This window comes from Cebus imitator, unplaced genomic scaffold, assembly GCF_001604975.1.
Source record: "Cebus imitator isolate Cc_AM_T3 unplaced genomic scaffold, Cebus_imitator-1.0 Scaffold96, whole genome shotgun sequence".
Taxonomy (NCBI): Eukaryota; Metazoa; Chordata; class Mammalia; order Primates; family Cebidae; genus Cebus; species Cebus imitator.
Genome location: NW_016107411.1, coordinates 2,807,489 through 2,830,553, shown reverse-complemented (window position 1 = coordinate 2,830,553; position 23,065 = coordinate 2,807,489). Strand labels below are relative to the sequence as shown.

The 23,065-nt window shown below is 43.4% G+C and overlaps 2 protein-coding genes across 4 annotated transcripts in view; one reads left to right on the top strand and one right to left on the bottom strand.

Annotated features, from left to right (window-relative positions):
* HSD17B6 (hydroxysteroid 17-beta dehydrogenase 6) overlaps window positions 1-17,128 on the bottom strand; it is a 40,761-nt gene extending 23,633 nt beyond the window's left edge. Inside the window, exons 1-2 of one of the 3 annotated variants that reach the window (XM_017536147.2) lie at window positions 17,000-17,128; window positions 6,105-6,317 (exon numbers count right to left, since the gene is read on the bottom strand). In XM_017536147.2, the coding sequence (XP_017391636.1) occupies window positions 6,105-6,160 (56 nt within the window). In that variant the 5' untranslated portion in view covers window positions 6,161-6,317; window positions 17,000-17,128. The remainder of the gene's footprint in view (window positions 1-6,104; window positions 6,318-16,999) is intronic. The other 2 variants (XM_017536148.2, XM_017536149.2) reach the window with 2 other exon arrangements.
* A 48-nt stretch (window positions 17,129-17,176) lies between these two features.
* Window positions 17,177-23,065, top strand: part of PRIM1 (DNA primase subunit 1) — a 24,260-nt gene continuing 18,371 nt past the window's right edge. The window contains exons 1-3 of the mRNA XM_037741256.1: window positions 17,177-17,365; window positions 18,337-18,494; window positions 20,046-20,106. Of these exons, the coding sequence (XP_037597184.1) occupies window positions 17,263-17,365; window positions 18,337-18,494; window positions 20,046-20,106 (322 nt within the window). The 5' untranslated portion in view covers window positions 17,177-17,262. The remainder of the gene's footprint in view (window positions 17,366-18,336; window positions 18,495-20,045; window positions 20,107-23,065) is intronic.

The following is a 23,065-nucleotide window of genomic DNA, read 5'->3' as shown; positions in this document are numbered from 1 at the left end:
CACTGGTGCTCTTAACAGGAAGACTCAGAGAGCGAAGAGCACAGACGCCAATCTTCAGTGGACTGCTGCATGAATTGGAGGGCAGTAAGTGGAGCCGAGTGGAGACTCTTTTTCAAAAGCCTGGTCTGGGAAGGAGAGGAGAGAAGGCAGTAGCAAGAGGGCAATTTAGGGATAGGCGAGTAAAATGGAAGGAGACAGTGAGGAGGAGAAAGCAGTGGAGAGAGGCATCTATTGCTCCTCCCTCCTCCTCCATCTTCTCTTTCTCTCCATTTCCCCTCTTCCCCCCCCCACTTCCTTCTCTGAAGCCCTCAGCCTCTCTGAATCTGAGAGCTCTGTGTTCTCTGGCCAGCTGCCTCTGTTCTGCCCAGTTGGCATTCCCGGTGCACTACAGTAACAGAGAGAGCTTCATCCTGTCTGTTTATTGACTAAAAGGCAATTTTCTGTTCCCAAAGATGAAAACCTACTTCCCCTGCTAGGGAGAAGCTCGGCCCTCACAGCCTCCCTGGGCTTTACTATTTAGCCATCGCATGCCTGGCAGCAAGAATACCTGCAGAAGAGATACACCTGGCAGAATCCCAAACCCTAGGCCAAACCTGAATGTGCCTCGAATATTTCAAATATGAAACTCAAAGTGGCCTGTTTGCTTTTACAAACAAACCATTCATCTGCAAAAGCTGTGCAATTACTTTACGTTTTTGTCTTTGACTCAGATTATTTATACAGTTCTTAAACTGCTATTTCTTGATCAATTTTTGACATTCTCAATTAACTTCCTGCTATGGCAAAAAAGAATTCAGCTTTCTTACACCATATGGTCAGCCTCTTCATTTCTCATCTACACTGTGCTGTCTGGTTAATTTTCTTTAATGAGTTTTGAGGCTCTGCCTGGAAAAAACCTTCATAATCACACATGCATAGGTTAAGAACTTCCACTGTTTATTTCAGGCCTGCCCCATCTTGGGCTTCATCATTGCTTGAAGCTACTACTCTCCCACAAAGATCTTGAAAAGCTAGGCCAGGCATGGTGGCTCACGCCTGTAATCCCAGCACTTGGGGAAGCTGAGGCAGGCAGATCACCTGAAGTCAGGAGTTCGAGACCAGCCTGGACTACATGACTAAGCCCCATCTCTACTAAAAATACAAAAATTAGCTGGGTGTGGTGGCAGTGCCTATAGTCCCAGCTACCTGGGAGGCTGAGGCACAAAAATTACTTGAACCTGGGAAATAGAGGTTGCAGTAAGCCAAGATTATGCCACTGCACTCCAGCCTAAGTGAGAGAGTAAGACTCTGCCTCAGGAAAAAAAAAAAAAAAATCCCGAAAAGCTGAAACTGCCCTCTCTGCACAGCCCCATCCTATCTTTGGGGCTCTTCCCCTCCCCACTATCTCCCCACTACCTGTCTGTTTCTTCTCTGCCTTCCTTTTCCTTAGCCTCTGTCTATTACTGCAATCCTCTCACAGTTTCATTCACCTCCTTATTCTGCATAGGTCTCATAGTTGGCTATTTTAGGGTGCTTCACTACCACTCCAAAGCCTATGTTCTCTAGCTGCCAGCTGCCAAGTGGTGCTAGAGAAAGAACATAAAACAAACTAACCATTTATACAACAAATCAATGCTATCCTGTCTCAGCTGGGCCCTCCCTGATACAAGGCAAGCCTTCTGTTTGCCTCCATTTGACTCCTCCCTTATTATTTCCCAACAACACCTGTTCCAAATCTTTACCAACCTTCAAATTTTCTTCAATGTTTAACTAGCTCTCCTTCCATAGATGAGCATACATGTTGCTTCCCTGCCAAAGTCCAGATAAAGCTCAACCTGGAAACTCTAATTCACAACCACAGCATTTTGCCTGTTATCTCAGAGGGTTCCAGGACCCACTGAGGGTACCTCTGCTCTAAATGTCTCTATATTATTCTCTATCTTCTTTCTGTTTTCTTCCTCCCTAAGACCATCCTAACCTGCCACCTCTTTAATAACCATCCTCTCTCTTCCCCATATGGCCAAAATATTCAAAGAGCAAGCACAGGCCCTCTATTTTCTTACCACCCACGAGCTCCTTGCACTTCACCTTCTATTCCCATCACCCTCTGAAAACTCTCTCACAGCTCACCAAGGCCCTATTAGCAGGCAATTCCCAAGGCCTCCTCTCTCTTCTCCTCAGACTTCACTGTGATACTTAGCACTTTCCTTTTTCTTATGATTTTTTTCTGATTCTTAGATTCTAACCTGGCCTTTGGTGAAAAAGGAGATTCTTTCAGATCATGCCATGCCCTTACTGGATTCTGTCTGTAACTCCCTGTCATCCATAGGATAAAGTCAGAACTGTCCAGCTTGCACACATAATAATAACAGTGAACAGTTATAGAAAACTTTCCATGCCAGGCACTGTTTGAAACCATACACACACACACACACACACACACACACACACACACACACACACACAATAGAGGGTATATGCAATTATTATGCCCATTTTTCACACGAGGAAACTGAAGCACAGATTAAGGCAAAAATTAAGTGATTTTTCCAAGGTGAAACAGAATGAATAGCAGAGACAGGATCAAATCCAGAGTGTTCACCTGCAGAAGCCTTGCATCTAACCACTACACTACACTGCCTTTCCCTGGAAGGCTTTTCATGGTCAGGCGGTGGCCTGTCCCTCGGCTCCTGTCTCTCACAGCCAGAAGCCATGGTTTAATCCTTCTGACTACCCAATTTGAAGAACACGCTCCTCCCTTCAGTTCTGAGATGCTCTACTCCCGTTCTCCTGTAGTAGTCACACACAGTGTCCCTTCCCCTTCTCCCCTCCCAGCTCTTCCTCTCCCTTCTATACCCTAAATGCAAGGACTCCCCAATGTGTCTTGATTGGCCTATTACAGAAGCTTTCTCACTAACCCCACAGTGTCACTCTCACTTCCCCTCCCATCCACATAGGGCTGTCTGGTTAATTTCCCTAAAGCACAGCTCTGCCGATGTCATCCCCTGAATAATATTCAACCTACTGAAAATCTAAATCTAAAACCTTAGTTGTACAAGGCCCTCTGTAACTGGATATTGACCTTTTCTCCCCCTCCTCTTTCCCACATTGCCTATGTTCCATCGAAACCAAAGAGCTTTAAAATGAAGGAAGTATGGGCCAGGCGCAATGGCTCACGCCTGTAATCCCAGCACTTTGGGAGGCCAAGGCGGGCAGATCACGAGGTCAAGAGATCGAGACCATCCTGGCCAACATGGTGAAACTCATCTCTACTAAAAAATACAAAAATTAGCTGGGTGTGGTGGCACGTGCCTGTAGTCCCAGCTACTCAGAAGGCTGAGACAGGAGAATTGCTCGACCCTGGGAGGCAGAGGTTGCAGTGAGCCGAGATCGCACCACTGTACTCCAGCCTGGCGCCTGGCGACAAAAAGAGACTCTGTCTCAAAAAAAAAAAAAATGAAGGAAGTATGATTTGCTGAGCCTTGGAGGACAGGTGCTATCTGACAGGTGGTATCTGAACAAAGGCATTTCAGGCTAAGAGAAAAGCGAGAGCAAAGACCTGGAACATGGAAAGTACAGAGCACTAATAAATGGTGATACCAGCAAGACTACTCTAAATGATTCCCTAACTACCTTTCCTTTTCTTTCTTTCCGAGAACCTCTCTGCATGAGCTTCCCTGCCCCAACTCTGATTTTGTGGATGGTGTAGAATCATGAGGCTGGACCCAGTGGCTCACACTTGTAATGCCAATACTTTGGAAGGCCAAGGCAGGAGAATTGCTTGAGGAGTTCAAGACCAGCCTCGGCAACACGGCGAAATCCCATCTATACAAAAAATACAAAAGTTAGGCAGGCATTGTGGGGTGTGCCTGTAGTCCCAGCTACTCCGAAGGCTGATGTGGAGGGGAATTACTTGAGCCTGGGATGTTCAGGTTTCAGTGAGCCGTGATTGCACTACTGTACTCTATCCTGGCCAACAGAGCAAGACCCTGTTTGGAAAAATTAATAAATAATAAAAAGAAGGGATAAAAAGGGGTTTTTTTGCTGTTTGTTTGTTTGTTTGTTTTGACATGGAGTCTCACTCTGTCGCCAGGCTGGAGTGCAGTGGTATGATCTTGGCTCACTGCAACCTTCACCTCCTGCGTTCCAGCGATCCTCCTACCTCAGACACCTGAGTAGCTGGGACTACAGGCGCACACCACCATGCCAGGCTAATTTTTGTATTTTTTAGTAGAGACAGGGTTTCACCACATTGGCCAGGCTGGTCTCGAACTCCTGACCTTGTGATCCACCTGCCTTGGCCTCCCAAAGTGCTAGGATCACAGATGTGAACCAGCATGCCTGGCCTAAAAAATATTTTTTAAAACAGACTCATGAGGCCAGGCACAGTGGCTCATGCTTGTAATCCCAGAACTATGAGAGGCCAAGGCAGGCAGATCACTTGGGGCCAGGAGTTCAAGACCAGCCTGGCCAACACACTAAAACCTACTACTAAAAATACAAAAATTAGCCAGGTGTGGTGGTGGGCACCTGTAATCAAAGCTATTCAGGAGGTTGAGACGGGAAAATAGCTTGAACCTGAGAGGCAGAGGCTGCAGTGAGCTGAGATCAACCCACTGCACTCCAGCCTGGAAGACAGAGTGAGGCTCTTTCTCAAAAGAAAAAAATTAAAAAATAGACTCATGAGCATAGACTCTGAGGCCAGATTGCCTAGGTTCAAAATCAGCCTTTGTCACTTACTTGTTCTGCAGCCTTGGGTAAGTGAACTGGCCTCTGTTCCTGTGTGCTCATCTTCAAAACGGGAAAAAGATACCTCAGTGATTTATTAAGAAGGTTAAATGGAGGCCAGGCGCTGTGGCTCAAGCCTGTAATCCCAGCACTTTGGGAGGCCCAGGCGGGTGAATCACGAGGTCAAGAGATCGAGACCATCCTGGTCAACATGGTGAAACCCCGTCTCTACTAAAAATACAAAAAATTAGCTGGGCATGGTGGTGCATGCCTGTAATCCCAGCTACTCAGGAGGCTGAGGCAGGAGAATTGCCTGAACCCAGGAGGCGGAGGTTGCGGTGAGCCGAGATCACGCCATTGCACTCCAGCCTGGGTAACATGAGTGAAACTCCGTCTCAAAAAAAAAAAAGAAGGTTAAATGAGTTAATGCAATACATAATTGTTAGATATTAGTATTAATATCTGAGCTTTCACAGAAGGAAACTGTGCCATGGGAATGCGTGTTATCTGGCTCATTATGCCACTACTTTCCTACGTATGAATAACTCCACATATTGCAACATCCTTAATCATTTCTATCAGCTCTTTATCACTATTCTGGGCCATGCTCGTCTTTCTTCTGTCTCAAGCAGAGGACCTCTCTCTGGGCAATATAGTACATGGCAAAATAAGAAGTAGACTTTGTTCCCCTCTTTGATTAAAATCTTCAGACCTGGGTTTGTCTACAAACTCCAATCAGTTTAGTCATTGGTCCTAAGGGCAAATCAGCACATGGCTCCCTGAACTGATCCACCATGACATTCTTTTCTTCCCACATTGGGAATACAGGCTAAGTATTCTTAAAGTCAATAATTGTTTTTTTTTTTTCTTTTTTTTGACAGAGTCTCACTCTGTCGCCCAGGCTAGAGTACAGTGGTGCATCCTGGGCTCAAGTGATCCTCCCACCTCAGCCTCCCAAGTAGCTGGGACCACAGGTGGGTACCACCACACCTAGCTAATTTTTTGTACTTTTTGTAGAGACAGGGTTTCACCATGTTGCCAACGCTAGTCTCAAAGTCCTAAGCTCACAGGACCCTCGCGCCTCAGTCTCTCAGAGTTCTGGGATCTTGGCCCAATCACAGAAGGCCACTTTCTACTTACCCAAAGTTTCACGAATTTATCCCACAGTTATCAGCATTCACCATGAAAGAGCTTGTTTCCCCCGCTGCCAAGATTCCCGTTTTCAGAGTGTACCTAGAGTTCCTATTTGTAAGTATGAAATCACTCCCAACCTGTAACCAGTACCCTCCCAAACTCCACAGGAGTAAAGATCAAAAAAACAGAGCAAGCAATCATGACGACACACACACACACACACACACACACACACACACACACACACACACACCCCTACTCACCTGGCTTGCTCAGGAAGAGTCCAGTCCTGGAGATTTGAAAGGACTTCTTTGCACATCAGGCAGCAGTCGGTTGCCTGCCCCCACTGCTGCTCGCTGGACCTCTACACTGCTTTCATAACACCTCCCTCTTGTGGTAAGAGTCCAGGCTACTCCACTCCCTCATGGGGTTCTCACCAGTGTCATCCTTGATCAGCTGCAGAATCTGTTCTGTTACTGCCAAAATGAAAAGCAGAAAGAAAAAGCTGCCTGACCAGACAGAGAGTCTTGTCTGCTCCTCAGCCCCCATCCTCTATTTTTTTTTTTTTTTTTTTTTAAGACAGAGTCTCTCTCTATTACTCAGGCTAAAGTGCAGTGGCGCAATCTCGGCTCACTGCAACCTCTGCCTCCAGGGTTCAAGCAATTCTCCTGCCTCAGCCTCTGGAGTAGCTGGAATTACAGGCACTGGAATTTTTGTATTTTTACTAGAAACGGGGTTTTACCATGTTGGCCAGGCTGATCTCAAGTTCCAGCCTTGGCCTCCCAAAATGCTGAAATTACAGGTATGAGCTGCCCACCTGGCCCTCTAATTTATTACTGAGACAGGGTTCCCTCTGTCACTCCAGGATGGAGTGCAGTAGCACAATCTGGGCTCACTGAAGCCTCGACCTCCCAGGCTCAAGTGATCCTCCCACCTCAGCCTCCAGAGTAGCTGGGACTAAAGGGAAACACCACCATGCCCCGCATATTTTTGTATTTTTATTTTGTAGAGATGGGGTTACACCAGCTTGCACAGTCTTCTCTCAAATTCCTAGGCTCAAGAGATCCGCCTGCCTCAGCTTCCTAAAGTGCTAAGATTACAGGCATATACAACCGTGCCTGGCCTCATCCTCTAATTTAAATTGAAATACTGGGATGCAAATCTCCTGCTAGAGTGGGGTTGGAGGGCAGGCTGATTTTAGTAAAGCTCACTTCTTAAGACTGCCACCCTGAGATCAGCTACTGCAAACTGGGGCTGGCTCAGTCACCTTTCTTTTTTTTTTAGATGGAATGTAGCTATGTTGCCAGGCTGGAGTGCAGTGGTGTGATCTCAGCTCACTGCAAACTCTATCTCCTGGGTTCAAGCAATTCTCCTGGCTCAGCCTCCTGAATATCTGGGACTACACACACATGCCACCATACCCAGCTAATTTTTGTATTTTTAGTAGAAATGGGGTTTCACCACGTTGGCCAGGATGGTCTCGATCTCCTGACCTCATGATCCACCCACCTCAGCCTCCCAAAGTGCTGGGATTACAGGCATGAGCCACTGTACCCAGCCAAAATGACAACTTTATTGAGGCACAATTCACATATCATTCAATTCACTCTTTTGAAGTGTACAATTCAGTGGGTTTTAGTATATTCACAGGGTGGTACAACAATCATCACTATCTACTTTCAGAACACTTTTGTTACCCCAAAAGAACCCCATAGTCCTTAGCAGTCACCTCCCATTCTTTCCTCCTCCACCCCACGCCTGGCAACCAATAATCTAATTTCCATGTTTATGGATTTGCCTATTATGGACATTTCATATAAATGGAATCACACAATATGTGGCCTTTGTGACTGGCTTCTTTTGTTTAGCATAATGTTTGCAAGGTTCATCTATGTCGTATCATATGTCAGTACTTTATTTTAATGTCTGAATCATATTCCCTTGTGTGGATATTCCACACTTTGTTTATGTATTCATCAGTTGATAAACATTTAGGTTGTTTCTGGTTTTTTGTGTTATTATGTATAATATAATACTGAATATTTACATACAGATTTTTTGTGTGGACATATGCCTTCAATTCTCTTGGATATATACCCTAGAAGTGAAATTGCTGGGTCAAATGATAACCCTATTGTTAACATTTTGAGGAAGTGTCCAACTGTTTTCCAAAGAGGCTGCACCATTTTACTACCTCACCAGCTTCACATGAGGGTTCCAAATTCTCCCTCCACATGCTCACCAATATTTATTATCTTTTTTCAAATTTAATTTTATTTTATTTTTGAAAAGGAGTCTCGCTCTTCTGCCCAGGCTGGAGGGCAGTGGCACAATCTTGGCTCACTGCAACCTCTGCCTCCTGGGTTCAAGTGATTCTCCTGCCTCAGCCTCCTGAGTAGCTGATATTACAGGCATGCACCACCATGCCTGGGTAATTTTTGCATTTTTAGACACGAGATTTCTCCATGTTGACCAGGCTGGTCTCGAACTCCTGACCCCAAGTGATCCACCCACCTCAGCCTCCCAAAGTGCTGGGATTACAGGAGTGAGCAATTGCACCTGGCCATATTATCTTTTCAAATTTTAGCTATCCTAGTTGATATGGATTGATATCACATTGTAGTTTTTTGTTTGTTGATTTGGTTTGATTTGGTTTTTTTGAGATTGAGTCTCACTCTGTTGCCCAGGCTGGAGTGCAGTGGCACCATCTCAGCTCACTGCAACCTCCGCCTCCCGGGTTCAAACGATTCTCCTGCCCCAACCTCCCGAATAGTTGGGACTACAGGTGTGCACCACCACACCTGGCTACTTTTTGTATTTTTTAGTAGAAACAGGGTTTCAGCATATTGGACAGGCTGGTCTCACACTCCTGACCTCGTGATCTGCCTGCCTCGGCCTCCCAAAGTGCTGGGATTACAAGTGTGAGGCGCTGCACCCAGCCTCATTGTGTTTTTGATTTGCATTTCCCTAATGACTAATGATGTTGAGAATCCTTTCATGTGCGTATTGGCTATCTGTTTGTCTTCTTTGGTGAAACGCCTACTCAAATCTTTTGCTCATTTTTCATTTTATATTAAATGTGAGGAGTCACAATACACCCCATAGTAAAATCGTACTTAGGGATAATCACAGTAGTACCTAAAACTCAACACATTCAAAACTAAAATAATGATGATTCACTGTAATCTGGTCCTCCTCCTTATTTTCATGTTATTTCCTATCTGCACATGAATTCAACAAACACTCAACAAATTTACTAAATGCCTAATAGATGCCAGACAACTCCCATCCATCCAGTTGCCCAAGTCTGAAACCTGGGAATCATCCTAGACCCCTTCCTCATCCCCCATGTCCAATCAATATTAATTCTACCTCCTTAAGTCATTATGTCCATCCCATCCCTTCCATCTCCATTTTACTGCCTTAGTTCAGGCCATAAGTATTTCTCACCTGGATTCTGGCAATAGTCTGCTAGGATTGCTCCACCTCTAGTTGCTCTCTCCCCTCCTATTTGCCCTCTACAGGGCTTCAGAGTTTATTTATAATATGTAACTCTAAATTAGCCGGGCATGGTGGTGGGTGCCAGTAATCTCAGCTACTCAGAAGGCTGGGGCAGGAGAATCCCTTGAACCCAGGAGGCAGAGGTTGCAGTGAGCCAAGATCATGCCACTGTACTCCAGCTTCGGCGACAGTGTAAGACTCTGTCTCAAAAAAGAAAAAAAAGAACCATAACTCTGAAGCCAAGGGCAGTGTCTCACTCCTATAATCCCAGGACTGTGGGAGGCCAAGGTGGGAGGGTCACTTGAGCCCAGGACTTCAAGATCAGCCTGGCCAACATGGTGAAACATCGTCTCTACACAAAATGCAAAAATTAGCTAGGTGTGGTGTCGCACGCCTATGATCCCAGCTACTCGGGAGGTCGAGGTGGGAGGATCACCTGAGCCTGGGAAGGCTGAGGCTGCAGTGAACCGTGATCATGCCACTGCACCCCAGCTTAGATGACTGAGTGAGACCCTGTCTCAAAAATAAATAAATACATAAATAAATCACAACTCTGATTATATTTCTACTCTGCTTAAAAAACCCTTCCATGGGCCAGACATGGTGGCTTATGCCTGTAATCCCAGCACTTTGGGAGGCCAAAGCAGGTGAATCACTTTAGGTGAGGAGTTTGAGACCAACCTGGCCAACATGACACAACCCTGTCTCTACTAACAACACGAAAAAATTAGTTGGGAATTGTGGCACACGCCTGTAATTCCAGGTACTTGGGAGGCTGACACATGAGAATCGCTTGAACCCAAGTGTCATCACTTGAGCTGAGATCATGTCACTGCCCTCCAGCCTAAGTGACAGAGTGAGACTACGTCTTAAAAAAAAAAAAAAAAAAACCCTTTCATGGCTTTTCATTGTCTTCAGACAAATCCAAATTCTTGAAGGAACAAGGCTTGATGTTATGTTTTAATTTGAATCTACCAATATTTTATTTCAAGTAGCCTACAAGGAGAAAGCTAAAGCCAAAAGATATATAGCTTTGTGGCTAACAGGAGAACCTACACAATATTTATATCAGCAGATTGCTTATCTAAAGTCTAGTAGGTTAATGTATAGTTTAGGTTTTAAAAATTCAGTTTCCTATACCAAACCCATCAAGTAGATTAAAGAGCAATTGCAATGTCCCAGAACATGTTTTACTGGCTTCATAATCATCACGCGCTCTGTTAGGCGGAACATTCCTGTGAGATCAATCTAAAACTTTAGCATTTAAAAAATATGAAAGTACTCTCTGCTGCTTTTCAATAATTTATGATAACAAGAGACAGAGCTTATCATATTTAAACTGAGATGTGACTTTGGCCCCATCTCCTTTTGTTTATTATGCTCCTGGGTCAATAGAACATATTTGAAACTGTCCTTATAAACCTTTTAAAATTAATCAGGAAAGAAGGCAGGGAAAGAAATGAAAATAAACCAAGCTTACGACACACTCACATTTAATCATTAGGTCAGCTGGCTCTCTGACCTACTTTCTCATAGTTGTTTAGTGCCTATTGTCCTAGAATCACATAGACCGAATACTATAGTTCCCCTTAACTGCTCTATTATAGATAACAACTTAAACACTAAAAAATGGTTTTCCATTTGAGATACCCTTTTGGTCCTGCATACCAGTGAAACTAATGATATCAGCTGATCTGAAGGACCCCATTGACATCAGCAGTTCTGAAGGATCCCTGACTCACCAAAGAATGCAGACACTCAATGGCTACAATTTTCCAGCCCCTCACTCTCCACAATCCCCTTAAAAACTCCAGCCCAGAACTCCTTAGGGAGATAGACTTGATCTCCTCCCATCTCCTTGCTGAGCCACCCTGCAATCATTAAACTCTTTCTCTGCTGCAAACCCTACTATCTCAGTGTATTGGTCTGTTGCTGTGCAGTGGGCATACAAACCTGCTGGTCCTGTAACATATTCTCTAGTCTCTCTTCTTTATTTTATTAACAAGGAAAATAACTAACATAGGAGTACTTCAAGTTTTCAAGCAACTTACTTGTTTTAACAGGATTTTAACTCCCAAGGCTTCTCATCAAATATTGATAAGATCAATAGTTTACTTCATTTTAACCAAATAAAGTAGATGATGAATAATTTTGACTTCCACATTCCTTAACTTGGCAGGCAATGCTCTGGCCATGGCTTTACTTCTTAGCCCCATCTCTCACTATGCCCTCCATTGAAGTCCGGGCTCTCTCCATATGAAATTATTGGCAGTTTCCCAAAAGTGCCATTTATACTTTTGTGCCTGTGTTCCCTGTACTAATCGTATCCATGTCTTAAGAACATGCCAAAACCAATAGACAGTTGGGTTAAAAATGCACCTATAACACTTCATTACATGTTTTTTTTTTTGAGACAGGGCATTGCTCTATCACCCAGGCTGGAGTACAGTGACACAATCACAGCTCACCACAGCCTCGGCTTCCTAGGCTCAAGCAATCCACCTCAGCCTCCCGAGTAGCTGGGACTACAGGCATGAGCCACCACATCACACTAATTATTGTAGTCTTTGTAGAAACAGGGTTTCGCCGTGTTGGCCAGCCTAGTCTCAAACTTCTGAGCTCAAGTGATCCACCTGCCTCAGCCACTAGGCAGTGCTAGGATTACAGGCATGAGCCACTGTGCCCGGCCCATTCATTACACTTTTTTATATGTGTCTATTGCCCCTAGTATTCTATAACTTTCTCAGAAGCAGAAATCATGTCATTAATTATTTTCCCCACAGTCCACCTCAGTGCTCAACACATATGTTCATTAACTATTTGTGGAATAAATGAATGAATTCATGAATGATTGAATTAACCATACCTTTACAGAATAGATCATCCCTTTAGATACTAAAAACATCCAGAGTAACAATAGGACTTAAACTGAAAGGCAATCCTTGAGGCAGAGGTCAAAGTCTACAAACAACATGGGAGAGCCCCATGGGGCAGCCAACATTGGGGCTGATAAATATACCCCGAAAAAACCTAAAAAGGATGGTAGAGCCAGGTAGTATAAGGCTTGGGGAAAAGGATTTTGCACCTATGTGGATGAAATCACAAAGGGAAACTGAAAGGTGATACTGCCTCCCAGTGGTATTTGAGATAAAGGCTTCTTTCTATGCCAGAGTACTTTTAAGATATTTTTCTCACAGTGAGTGGTTCTGAACTATTGAGTGTGTGTGCCAGACATTCCTTAGTTTGTCTCATTTAACCTTCCCAATGACTCCTTGTAGAGATACAGCATATGGTTTTGGGGTTAAATGCATAGACTCCAGAGCCAAGTTGTCTGATTCTCTGCTTAATGTCTCTCCCACTTACTAGCTGTGTGACTTTGGACAAATTAACTTAAGTTCTCTGCATATTGCCCCTTCTTTAAAATAGGAAAAGGCTGGGCACGGTGGCTCACGCCTGTGATCCCAGCCCTTTGGGAGGCCAATGTGGGCTAACTGCTTGAGCCCAGGAGCTCAAGACCAGCCTGATCAACATAGTGAGATGCCATCTCTACAAAAAATAAAAATAAATTAAAATTTTAACCCTTTTCCAATTTTCCCCAAGAATACTTGCCAGCAGCGCTTGTGGCTGCAGCATTTATCCAGAGATAACTTTGCCATGAAATATCTTGCTTTTATTATTATTTCTACATTGCTCTCGTATACTGACTTTGGAAACAAAAGACATCATTCTATTAACAGCATTCTGTTTTCAGTAGTGGTATTTCCACTTACAAAATACAGTAATTCTTGATCACTAAAAATGTCAAATCCTGGAAAACGTAGCATTCCTACCCATGATATTAACATCATTCTTGAACAGTTGTTGGCCGAAGACTTACTTAATGAATCTGATTTTTCCAAAATAGATGAGTCTGATGATTCCAATGACTTAGATGATAGTTCTGTTTAGAAATAACTCCAAGAACAGTTTTTATATTTTATTTTCACATTGGAAATCAGTCAGATTTGTTTCAGCCTCAAAGAGCATGCTTATGTAAAATTAAATCTAGCAACAAGCTACATATTTTTTTCTACACAGGAAAGGGGTTTAAAAAAAAGAAAAATATAATAGGGATAGTATTGGTACCTATCACATAGAGTTCTCATGAGGGATAAATTCTTCCCCCCGCCCCGTGATAAATTCTTAAAATGGTACCTGATATCATGGCAAAGGTTATATACAGGCATACCTCATTTTATTGTGCTTCACTTTATTATGCTCCATAGATATTGCATTTTTTACACATTGAAGCTTTGTAGTAACACTGCATGGAGTGAGTCTATTAGTGCAATTTTTCCAACAGCATGTGTCTGCTTCGTGTCTCTATGTCACATTTTGGTATTCCTTGTAATATTTCAAACTTTTTCATTATTATTATACCTGTTACAGTGATCCATGATCAGTGATCTTTGATGTACTATTGTAATTGTTCAGGGGCACAACAAACTTTGCCTGTGTAAGAAGACAATCAGTAAATGTTGTGTGCTCTGACCGTTCTTCCAATCTGCTGTTCTCCTATCTCTCTCCCTCTCCTCAGGCCTCCATATTCCTTGAGACAATATTGAAACTAAGCCAATTAACAACTTACAATGACCTCTAAGTGTTCAAGTGACAAAAAAGAGTCCCACATCTCTCACTTTAAATCAAAAGGTAGAAATGATTAAGCTTAGTGAGAAAGGAATGTTGAAAGCTGAGACAAACCAAAACCTAGACCCCTTACATCAGGCAGTTAGCCAAGTTGTAAATACGAAGGAAAAGTTTGGTTTTTTTTGAGATAGGGTCTTAGTCTGTTTTTTTTTTTTTTGAGATAGGGTCTCAGCCAGTTTTGGCTCACTGCACCCTCTGCCTCCTGGGCTCAGGTGATCCTCCCACCCCAGCCTCCTAAGTAGCTGGCACCACAGGCCCGTGCCACCACAGCTGGCTAATTTTTGTAGTTTTTGTAGAGACAAGATCTCGCTATGTTACCAGGCTGGTCTCAAACTCCTGGATTCACGCAATCCTCCCACCTTGGCCTCCCAAAGTGCTGGGATTACCGGTGTGAGCCACTGCACTCAGCCATAAATTTGAGACAGGATATTACTCTGTCACCCAGGCGGGAGTGTAGTGGTATGATCTTGGCTCACTGCAACCTCTGCCTGTCTGGCTCAAGCGGCCCTCCCACCTCAGCCTCCTGAGTAGCTGGGGCCACAGATGCATGCCATCACACCCCACTAATTTTTCTGGGTTTATTTGTTTGGTTGGTTTGGTTTGGATTAGTGACTGACTTTGGAAATAAAAGACATCATTCTATTAACAGCATTCTGTTTTCAGTTGTGATATTTCCACTTACATAATACAGTAATTCTCAATCACTAAAAATGTCAAATCCGAGAAAACGCAGCATTCCTACACATGATGTTACATCATTCTTGAGCAGTTGTTGGCCAAAAATTCATTTGATGAATCCAGTTTTTCCAAATCCATCAGAATGGGTGGAATCCAATCCATCCATTCCGATTATTCCAGTGACTTTGATGTTAATTCTGTTTAGAAATAACTCCAAGAACAGTTTTTATTTTGTTTTCACATTGGAAATTAGATTTCTTTTCAAACTGTTGTCAATCGGCAGCGTTTTGCCGCGTTGCCCAAGCTGGTCTTGAACTCCTGAATAAAAGCGATCTGCTCATGTTGGCCTCCCAAAGTACTAGGATTAAAGGTATGAGCTATCAGGCCTGGCCTGGAAAAGTTGCTTCCTGAAAAAGTTCTGAAGAAAATTAAAAGTGCTACTTCAGGGAACACACAAATGATAAGAAGATAAAACAGCCTTATTGCTGATACGGAGAAATTTGTAGTGGTCTGATAGAAATCAAACCAGCCACATCTTCCCTAAACCAAAGCCTCATCTATAGCAAGGCTCTTACTCTCTTTAATTATATGAAAGCTGAGACAGGTGAGAAAGCTGCAGAAGTTTGAAGTCAGCAGAAGTTGGTTCATGAGGTTTAAGGAGAGAAGTCATCTGCATAAGACAAAAGTGCAAGGCAAGGCTGGACACAGTGGCTCACGCCAGTAATTCCAACACTTTGGGAGGCCAAGGTGGGTGAATCACTTGAGGCCAGGAGTTTGAGACCAGCCTGGCCAACATAGTGAAACTCTGTCTCTACTAAAACTACAAAAATTAGCTCGGCGTGGCAGTGCACACCTGTAATCCTAGCTACTTGGGAGGCTGAGGCCTGAAAATTGCTCGAGCCTGGGTGACTGAGGTTGCAGTGAGCCATGACTGCACCACTGCATTCCAGCCTGGGCAACAGAGTGGGCAAAAATAAATAAATAAAATAAAATAAAACTATGGTTTTCAAATGACATGTTATTCACGTGACTATCAGACCGACCACTCTAGCCCACAATTGCCATAGGTATCGTTACACAGTAAGAGTGAGTGGCAGATTGGCACATCAATAGCAAATGGGTTCCCTTCATACTTGTAAAGCTCTCCATGATGCTGCAAGCTTTCTATAATTCATATTTTCGTATACCTGGGTGCTCTAATTGAGAGACTGAATATATGAACAGTGACCAGATCATGTATAAAAACAGAACTCTGACCCACAATCTACAACCTGCCAGGGAAACCAACCCCCTTATCTATAATAAACAGCACAGGAAGCAAGCCTGCTACAAGTCAGACTTGTAGAAAGTCAGACTACTATCTCTCGTGATGATCCTAGAGGCCAAACAACAACCCCTGAAGCAGTGGGCCCAAAATGCCCTGGTATCTTACAGCTTCCTTAATTTTGTCATAGCTTCCAACATAGGTCCAACCAAACAAAGCCAAACATGCACCCCTAAACCAATCACATACCACATCCTACTTCTAGTTTGCCCACGTACGGCGTCTCCATGCCAACAGCCTCCAATTAAAGAATACCTTGATGGATTCCCTTTTTCCCAGTATAAAGCTTTCCTACTACTCTGCCTGCCTTTGCGTTCCTACCAAATGCAAATGATGGTGACTGACTCGCTTGCTAGAGTAAGGTCTGAATAAATAGGCTATGCTTTTCTTATTTGGTTGATATTTGTTTATTTTCACATATTGGAGCTAGTAATCCAAGAAATTCCATGAAGAACTAATTTCCAAAACTTTTTCTTTTTTCTAGACACGGTTCCTTCTGCTGGCCAGGCTGGAGTGCAGTGGAACCATCATGGTGTACCACAGCTTTGACCTCCCAGGCTCAAGCCATTGATCCCCCCCAACTTCAGCCTCTGGGGTAGTTGGGACTACAGGCGCCCACAACTACAGCTGGCTAGGGGTGTGTGTGTGTGTGTGTGTGTAGAGATGGATCTCACAATATTGGGGGAGGGGGTGTCTGTAGAGACAGATCTCACAATATTGCCCAGACCGGTGTGGCCTCAAGCTATCCTCCTGCCTTGCTGAGGTTACAGGCATGAGCCACCGTGCCAGCCTCCAAAACTTTTTAAAAGATACTGGTGTTATTTCTGAAACATCCAAAAAGTTGATTTAGATTATTAAGTAAAAAAGATGCTCCACGCATCTTCATCTTAATAACCTAAATCTTAATAACTTAAATGTTAATCTAAAACTTCATCTTAATAACCTAAATCAACATGTTACAGATCTCACATTTCCGGAGAAGATCCTCTTCCGGGAACGCACGCGACCTTCTACCCACAAGAGCGGTGTCGCTAGTGCAGGAGCGCGTAGGCAGAGCGTCAACTACTGCGGCTCCCGCAGTCCCCGCCCACACCAAGTGAGAACTACAATTCCCGGCGGCCCCCACGGAAGGCGGGCCGCGGCCATAAGCGCCTGCGCAGTAGCGGAGCCGCCGGACGTGCTGTTCCCGCCAATTCTTGTGGTAGCCCTGCCTGGGTTGAGTTCCGCGCTCCATGGAGACGTTTGACCCCACCGAGCTGCCCGAGCTGCTTAAACTTTATTACCGGAGGCTCTTTCCCTACTCTCAGTACTATCGCTGGCTCAACTACGGCGGAGGTGATGAAGGCGGGGAATGGGCTCAGGAGCGGATTGTGAGGAGGTTGGAGGCGGGGTGTCCTTAGAATGACAATGTGAAGCGCCGTCAGTGCGCCCGGCTTTGTGCCGCGGGCCTTCTTATGCTCTCTCGAGCCCGCCCCACCACTTCCTAGGTGTAAATGGGCCGAGACAGGATATAATGACCAGCCTGCGGCCACACGGTAAAAAAACCGAGCCGTCGCTCCTACCTCTGCGTGGTCGGGCTCACTTTAGGTACCCCGTTTACTTGCCGCGGTGCCCAGGGGGTTACTGGGGCGTATCTGCAGAGGCCTGGTTTGTATCAGGAGCGGAAGAGCCTCTGTCAGAGGAGTAGAAATAGTTTCTTCCTTGCAGCTGAATTTATTAGTGCAAATCGAGGAGAGAGGGGTGGCATTACATATTTAAAATATTTCCGCATCTGTTTCGTCTTTTGTACCTTTCCCTAGCAAATGTGGAATGGTAAGTGCTTCCAAATTAGGGACTAGGGCTTGTGGGGTTGGTTGGTTGTTTCTTTGTTTTTACGTCTACCATGGTGTTAAGCATAGGGGGCTCATTACAAATATCTCTGGCTGGGTGCGGTGGCTCAGGCCTGTAATCCGAGCACTTTGGGAAGCCAAGGAGGACGGATTAGCTGAGGTCAGGGGGAGACCAGCTGGCCAACATGGTGAAACCCTGTCTCTACAAAAAATACAAAAATTATCTGGGCGTGGTGGCACGCGCGCCTGCAGTACCAGCTTCTTAGGAGGTTGAGGCGGGAGGATCGCTTGAACCCGGTAGGCAGAGGTCGCAGTGAGCCTAGATCCCACTACACTCCAGTTTGGGCGACAAAGCAAGAAGCGAGACTCCCTCTCTAAAAAAAAAAAAAAAAAAAACACTTCTCATTGGCTAAAGTTATAATGTCCCGAGCCGAATAAAGTAGCAAATTCACTTTAAAATGTACATTTATTTTCCAGTGATAAAGAATTACTTTCAACACCGTGAATTTTCATTCACATTGAAAGATGATATTTACATTCGCTACCAGTCCTTCAACAGCCAGAGTGATCTGGAAAAAGAGATGCAGAAAATGAATCCATACAAGATTGATATAGGCGCAGTATATTCCCACAGAGTAAGATCTCTTTTTTTAATTTATTTTGTAAACCAAGAATGGGTTGGTTCCTCTAGCATTTTGAGATTAAATTTTTAGAGTGTATTCTAGATGAAAAGCCACTTTTTAATTGGCAAGTAGATTAATCCATTTTTGTTCTTTGACATTTTACATTGCTGATGAAATCGTTTGAAAGTGAATTGGTTGCATTCTTACTAGGACAAAAAACTTGAGTATCTTGCTACTAGAAAGAAGAAGTCAACATGATTTAAAAGAGGAGGCTGGGTGCAGTGGCTCACACCTGTAATCTCAGCACTTTGGGAGGCTGAGATGGGCAGATCACCTGAGGTCAGGAGTTCGAGACTAGCCTGGCCAACATGGTGAAATCCTGTCTCTACCAAAAATACAAAAATAAGCTGGGTGTAATTGCGGGCACCTGTAATCCCAGCTACTCGGGAGGCTGAGGCAGGAGAATCGCTTGAACCTGGGAGGCGGTGGTTGCAGTGAGCTGAGATCATGTCACTGCACTCCAGCCTGGGCGACAAGAGCAAAACTGTCACAAAAAGAAAAAAGGGGGGAGGGGAGAATAAAAGAGAATTACTTTCTCTCCCACCATGGAAGTTATTCTTTTTTTCTTTTCATTGTTTATCTTTACTTAGGTCAAATATGCATGTAAAATTTACCATCTTTACCACATTTAAATGTACAGTTCATTCCTAATAAATATTAATATTCTTTTTCCTTCATACCCCTGGAGTTATTCTTGACTCCTCTCTTTCTCACACTCCCATACCCATTCTGTTAGGAAATCCCTTTGGCAATACCATAGGTATATCTAAAATCCAGCCATTACTACCAGTGCTACCAACATTATCATCTCATCTGAATTACTATAAAAACCTCCTCAGAGTTTACCCTTGTAGAATCTAGAGTCCATTCTCAATACAGAAGCCAGAGTGATCCTTTTAAAACAACTCAGTTTCTGTAATTCCTCTACTCAAAACATTCTCTGGTGGCTGCTCATTTCACTTACTAAAAGTCACTTCTCTCCCCCTCACTGACTTCATTCTTGCCACACTGACCCTTGCTCAAGCTGTTTCCACTGCCTAGAACCCATTTCTACAGGTATCTACTTGGTTCATCTCCTCACCTCCTTCAAATCTTTACTCAAATAGCACCTTCTAAGTGAGGTCTACTATAACCACCACTCTCCTACCCCCTGCCACTGATATATACTAAGTGCCTAGAAGAGTGCCTAGCAAGAGAGAGTACACCATAAATATATGTTGAGTGAATGAACAAACCAAAATTGCCCCTCTTCCCCTTCTCAAATATACACATTGGTGAGTGGAGGGAATATATACACAGCATAATAGCTTTTATGTGGAGTTTTTCATGTTATATAACTTGTTCCTTATATCAATCCTCATTCTTTTTTGCAAAGGAGAAAACAGGCCCAGAGAATTTGAATAGTTTGCCCAAGCTCACACACAATTTCTAAATGATAGAGCTGGGACTTAAACCCAAATACTTTTGCTAACTAATATTGCTATGTCAAGCTTTTTAAATTAGAATTTGCCTGGCATGGCTTTAGGTCTGACTCTAAATCCCAGACCTGTCTCTCATCATCAAAGTAAGGGGAGATGAGGTAGTAAAAGGCAGGCAGAAAAAATACTTTGGGCCGGGTGCAGTGGCTCACGCCTGTAATCCCAACACTTTGGGAGGCCGAGGTGGGTGGATCACGAGGTCAAGAGATCAAGACCATCCTGGTCAACACGGTGAAACCCCGTCTCTACTAAAACTACAAAAAATTACCTGGGCATGGTGGCGCGTGCCTGTAATCCCAGCTTCTCAGGAGGCTGAGGCAGGAGAATTGTCTGAACCCAGGAGGCGGAGGTTGCGGTGAGCCGAGATCGCGCCATTGCACTCCAGTCTGGGTAACAAGAGCGAAACTCCGTCTCAAAAAAAAAATACTTTGGAGTTGTTTACTTCCTCTTTATAGGTTGAGAATTTTTAAAAACTTATAAGAATCCAAGTCACAGCGCCAAAAAAAGAAAAAAAAATTTTTAATAAATTTTTCAATAAAACAAAATTTTTTTAACTTCTAAGAAAGGTTAGGGTACCAGTTATGTATGCACATGGTTTACAAAATCAAATACTTCTATTTGTTTTTTTTTTTTTAAATCTGCTACCAGGAGGGGTGCAGTGGTTCATGTCTGTAATCCCAGCACTTTGAAAGGCAGAGATGGGCAGATCTCTTGAGTCAGGAGTTCTAGACCAGCCTGTAAAACATGATAAAACCCCATCTCTACCAAAAAACACAAAAACTTAGCTGCGCATGGTGGCACACGCCTATTGTCCCAGCTACTCAGGAGGTTGAGGCGAGAGAATTGCTTTAACCCAGTAGGCGAAGGTTGCAGTGAGTGAAGATCGTGCCACTGCACTCCAGCCTGGTGACAGTGAGATGCTGTCTCAAAAAAAATCTGCTATCCTTTTTTCCCCTCATTTTTTGCTACCCAGAAGCAACCGCTTTTTTACTTTTTTTTTTTGATATGGAATCTAGCTCTCTTGCCCATGCTGGAGTGCAGTGACTCTATCTTGGCTCACTGCAACTTCTGCCGCCCTGGTTCAAGTGAATCTCCCACCTCAGCCTCCCAAGTAGCTGGGATTATAGGCTCGTGCCACTACACTCATCTAATTTTTATGTTTTTTATTAGAGACGGTGTTTCACCATGTTGGCCAGGTTGGTCTCAAACTCCTGACTGCAAGTGATCCACCAGCCTCAGCTTCCCAAAGTGCTGGGATTACAGGCATGAGCCACCATACCCAGTCCCAGAAGCAACCACTTTCTTTTAGCTAATTGTCAAAATATTTGCCTGCTTCTTAAACATGGCTGTATTCCTTCTGCTTTTACATTTTAAGCATAATCTGTCTTTCCACTCTGGCAGATGATGTGCATCGTTTTTCATCTATTATGCTAGATACTTATGGGACCTTATAACTGATGTCCTTCATAATAAATTTTGGGAAAAGGAAATGCTGGGGAATTTTTTTATGCCCTCAATGCATTAAAAATTTCCCATTCCCACCTACTCTTCATATAATTTTCATTAAATTAAAAATTAGGGTCAGTGAAGGGCACAGTGGCTCTTACCTGTAATCCCAGCACTTTGGGAGGTGGAGGTAGATGGATCACCTGAGGTCAAGAGTTTGAGACCAGCCTGGCCAACACAATGAAACCCTGTCTCTACAAAAAATACAAAAATTAGCCAGGCATGGTGGTGCATGCCTATAGTCCCAGCTACTCAGGAGGCTGAGGCAGGAGAATCGCTTGAACCTGGTAGGTAGAGGTTGCATTGAACCAGGATAGTGCCACTGCACTCCAGCCTGGGCAACAGAGCAAGACTCTGTCTAAAAAAAAAAAAAAAAAAAAAAAAATTAGGGTTAGATAACTCATTCAACCCCAAACTCTTTGCCAATTGTCTAATTCTTCCAATATATTCAGACCCAGCAGATAGTTTGTTGATTTTATCTTGAAGAAATTTTATTCTTTAGCCTTCTGACCTCCAATCTGGATTGATTGCTCTCTAATCCTGAAAAATAATCTTATAATCACCCTAGTTTCCTTTCACCTCTGTCCTAATGCTGTAACTCCCTTGTTTTGGTGGAGCACATCCACCAGGAGATTCCAGATAAATGGTGCATGGAAGACAAAATGTTTGACACCTAGATTTCTGAAAAATGTCTTCATTCTACCTTTGTATTTGACTGATGGCTGAGGTTGGAAATAATTTTCCCTTAAAATTTTGAAGACAGTGCCACATTATCTTCTAATTTCCAGTGTTGCTGTTGAGAGGACTAATGCCATTCTGATTCTTCTTCCAATGTGTTATACCTGGAAGCTCGCAGGATTTTCTTTCAATCCCATCTGTCTCTAATGTTCTAAAATTTCATAATGATGTGCTTTGGTGTGCATCTTTTTTCATCTATTATGCTAGATACTTAAGGGCCCTTAATGATAATGAACTCATGTCCTTCAGAATAAATTTTGGGAAAATAATATTCTGGAGAATTTTTTTTTAAGAACACAATTTTGTCTACCTGTTTTTTCTTGTATCTCTAGGAATCCTAAAATCAGATGGTAGGCCTTTTCAACTGATTTTCTATTTTTCTTTCCTCCTATTTTTCATCCCTTTTTTTGTTCTACTTTCTGGAGGATTTTCTCAGATGTTTTCATTTCTGCTGTTGTATTTTAATTTCTGTGTGTGTGTGTGTATTTTAATTTCTAAGGGCTTTTCTTAGAACATCTTGTACTTTTTTCATTGATATGTCTTAAATCTCTGTGCATATCAATGATACTTTTTTAAGATTTCTTCTGTTATACTGTTTTCTCCAGGTTGCTTTTTTTCCATGTTTTTTCCCTTCTCATATTAGAGGCTTTTCTAATATGTCTGATAATTTTTTGTTTGTGCTTATATTTAAGAATGGAATACTAGGCCGGGCGCGGTGGCTCACGCCTGTAATCCCAGCACTTTGGGAGGCCGAGGCGGGTGGATTACGAGGTCAAGAGATCAAGACCATCCTGGTCAACA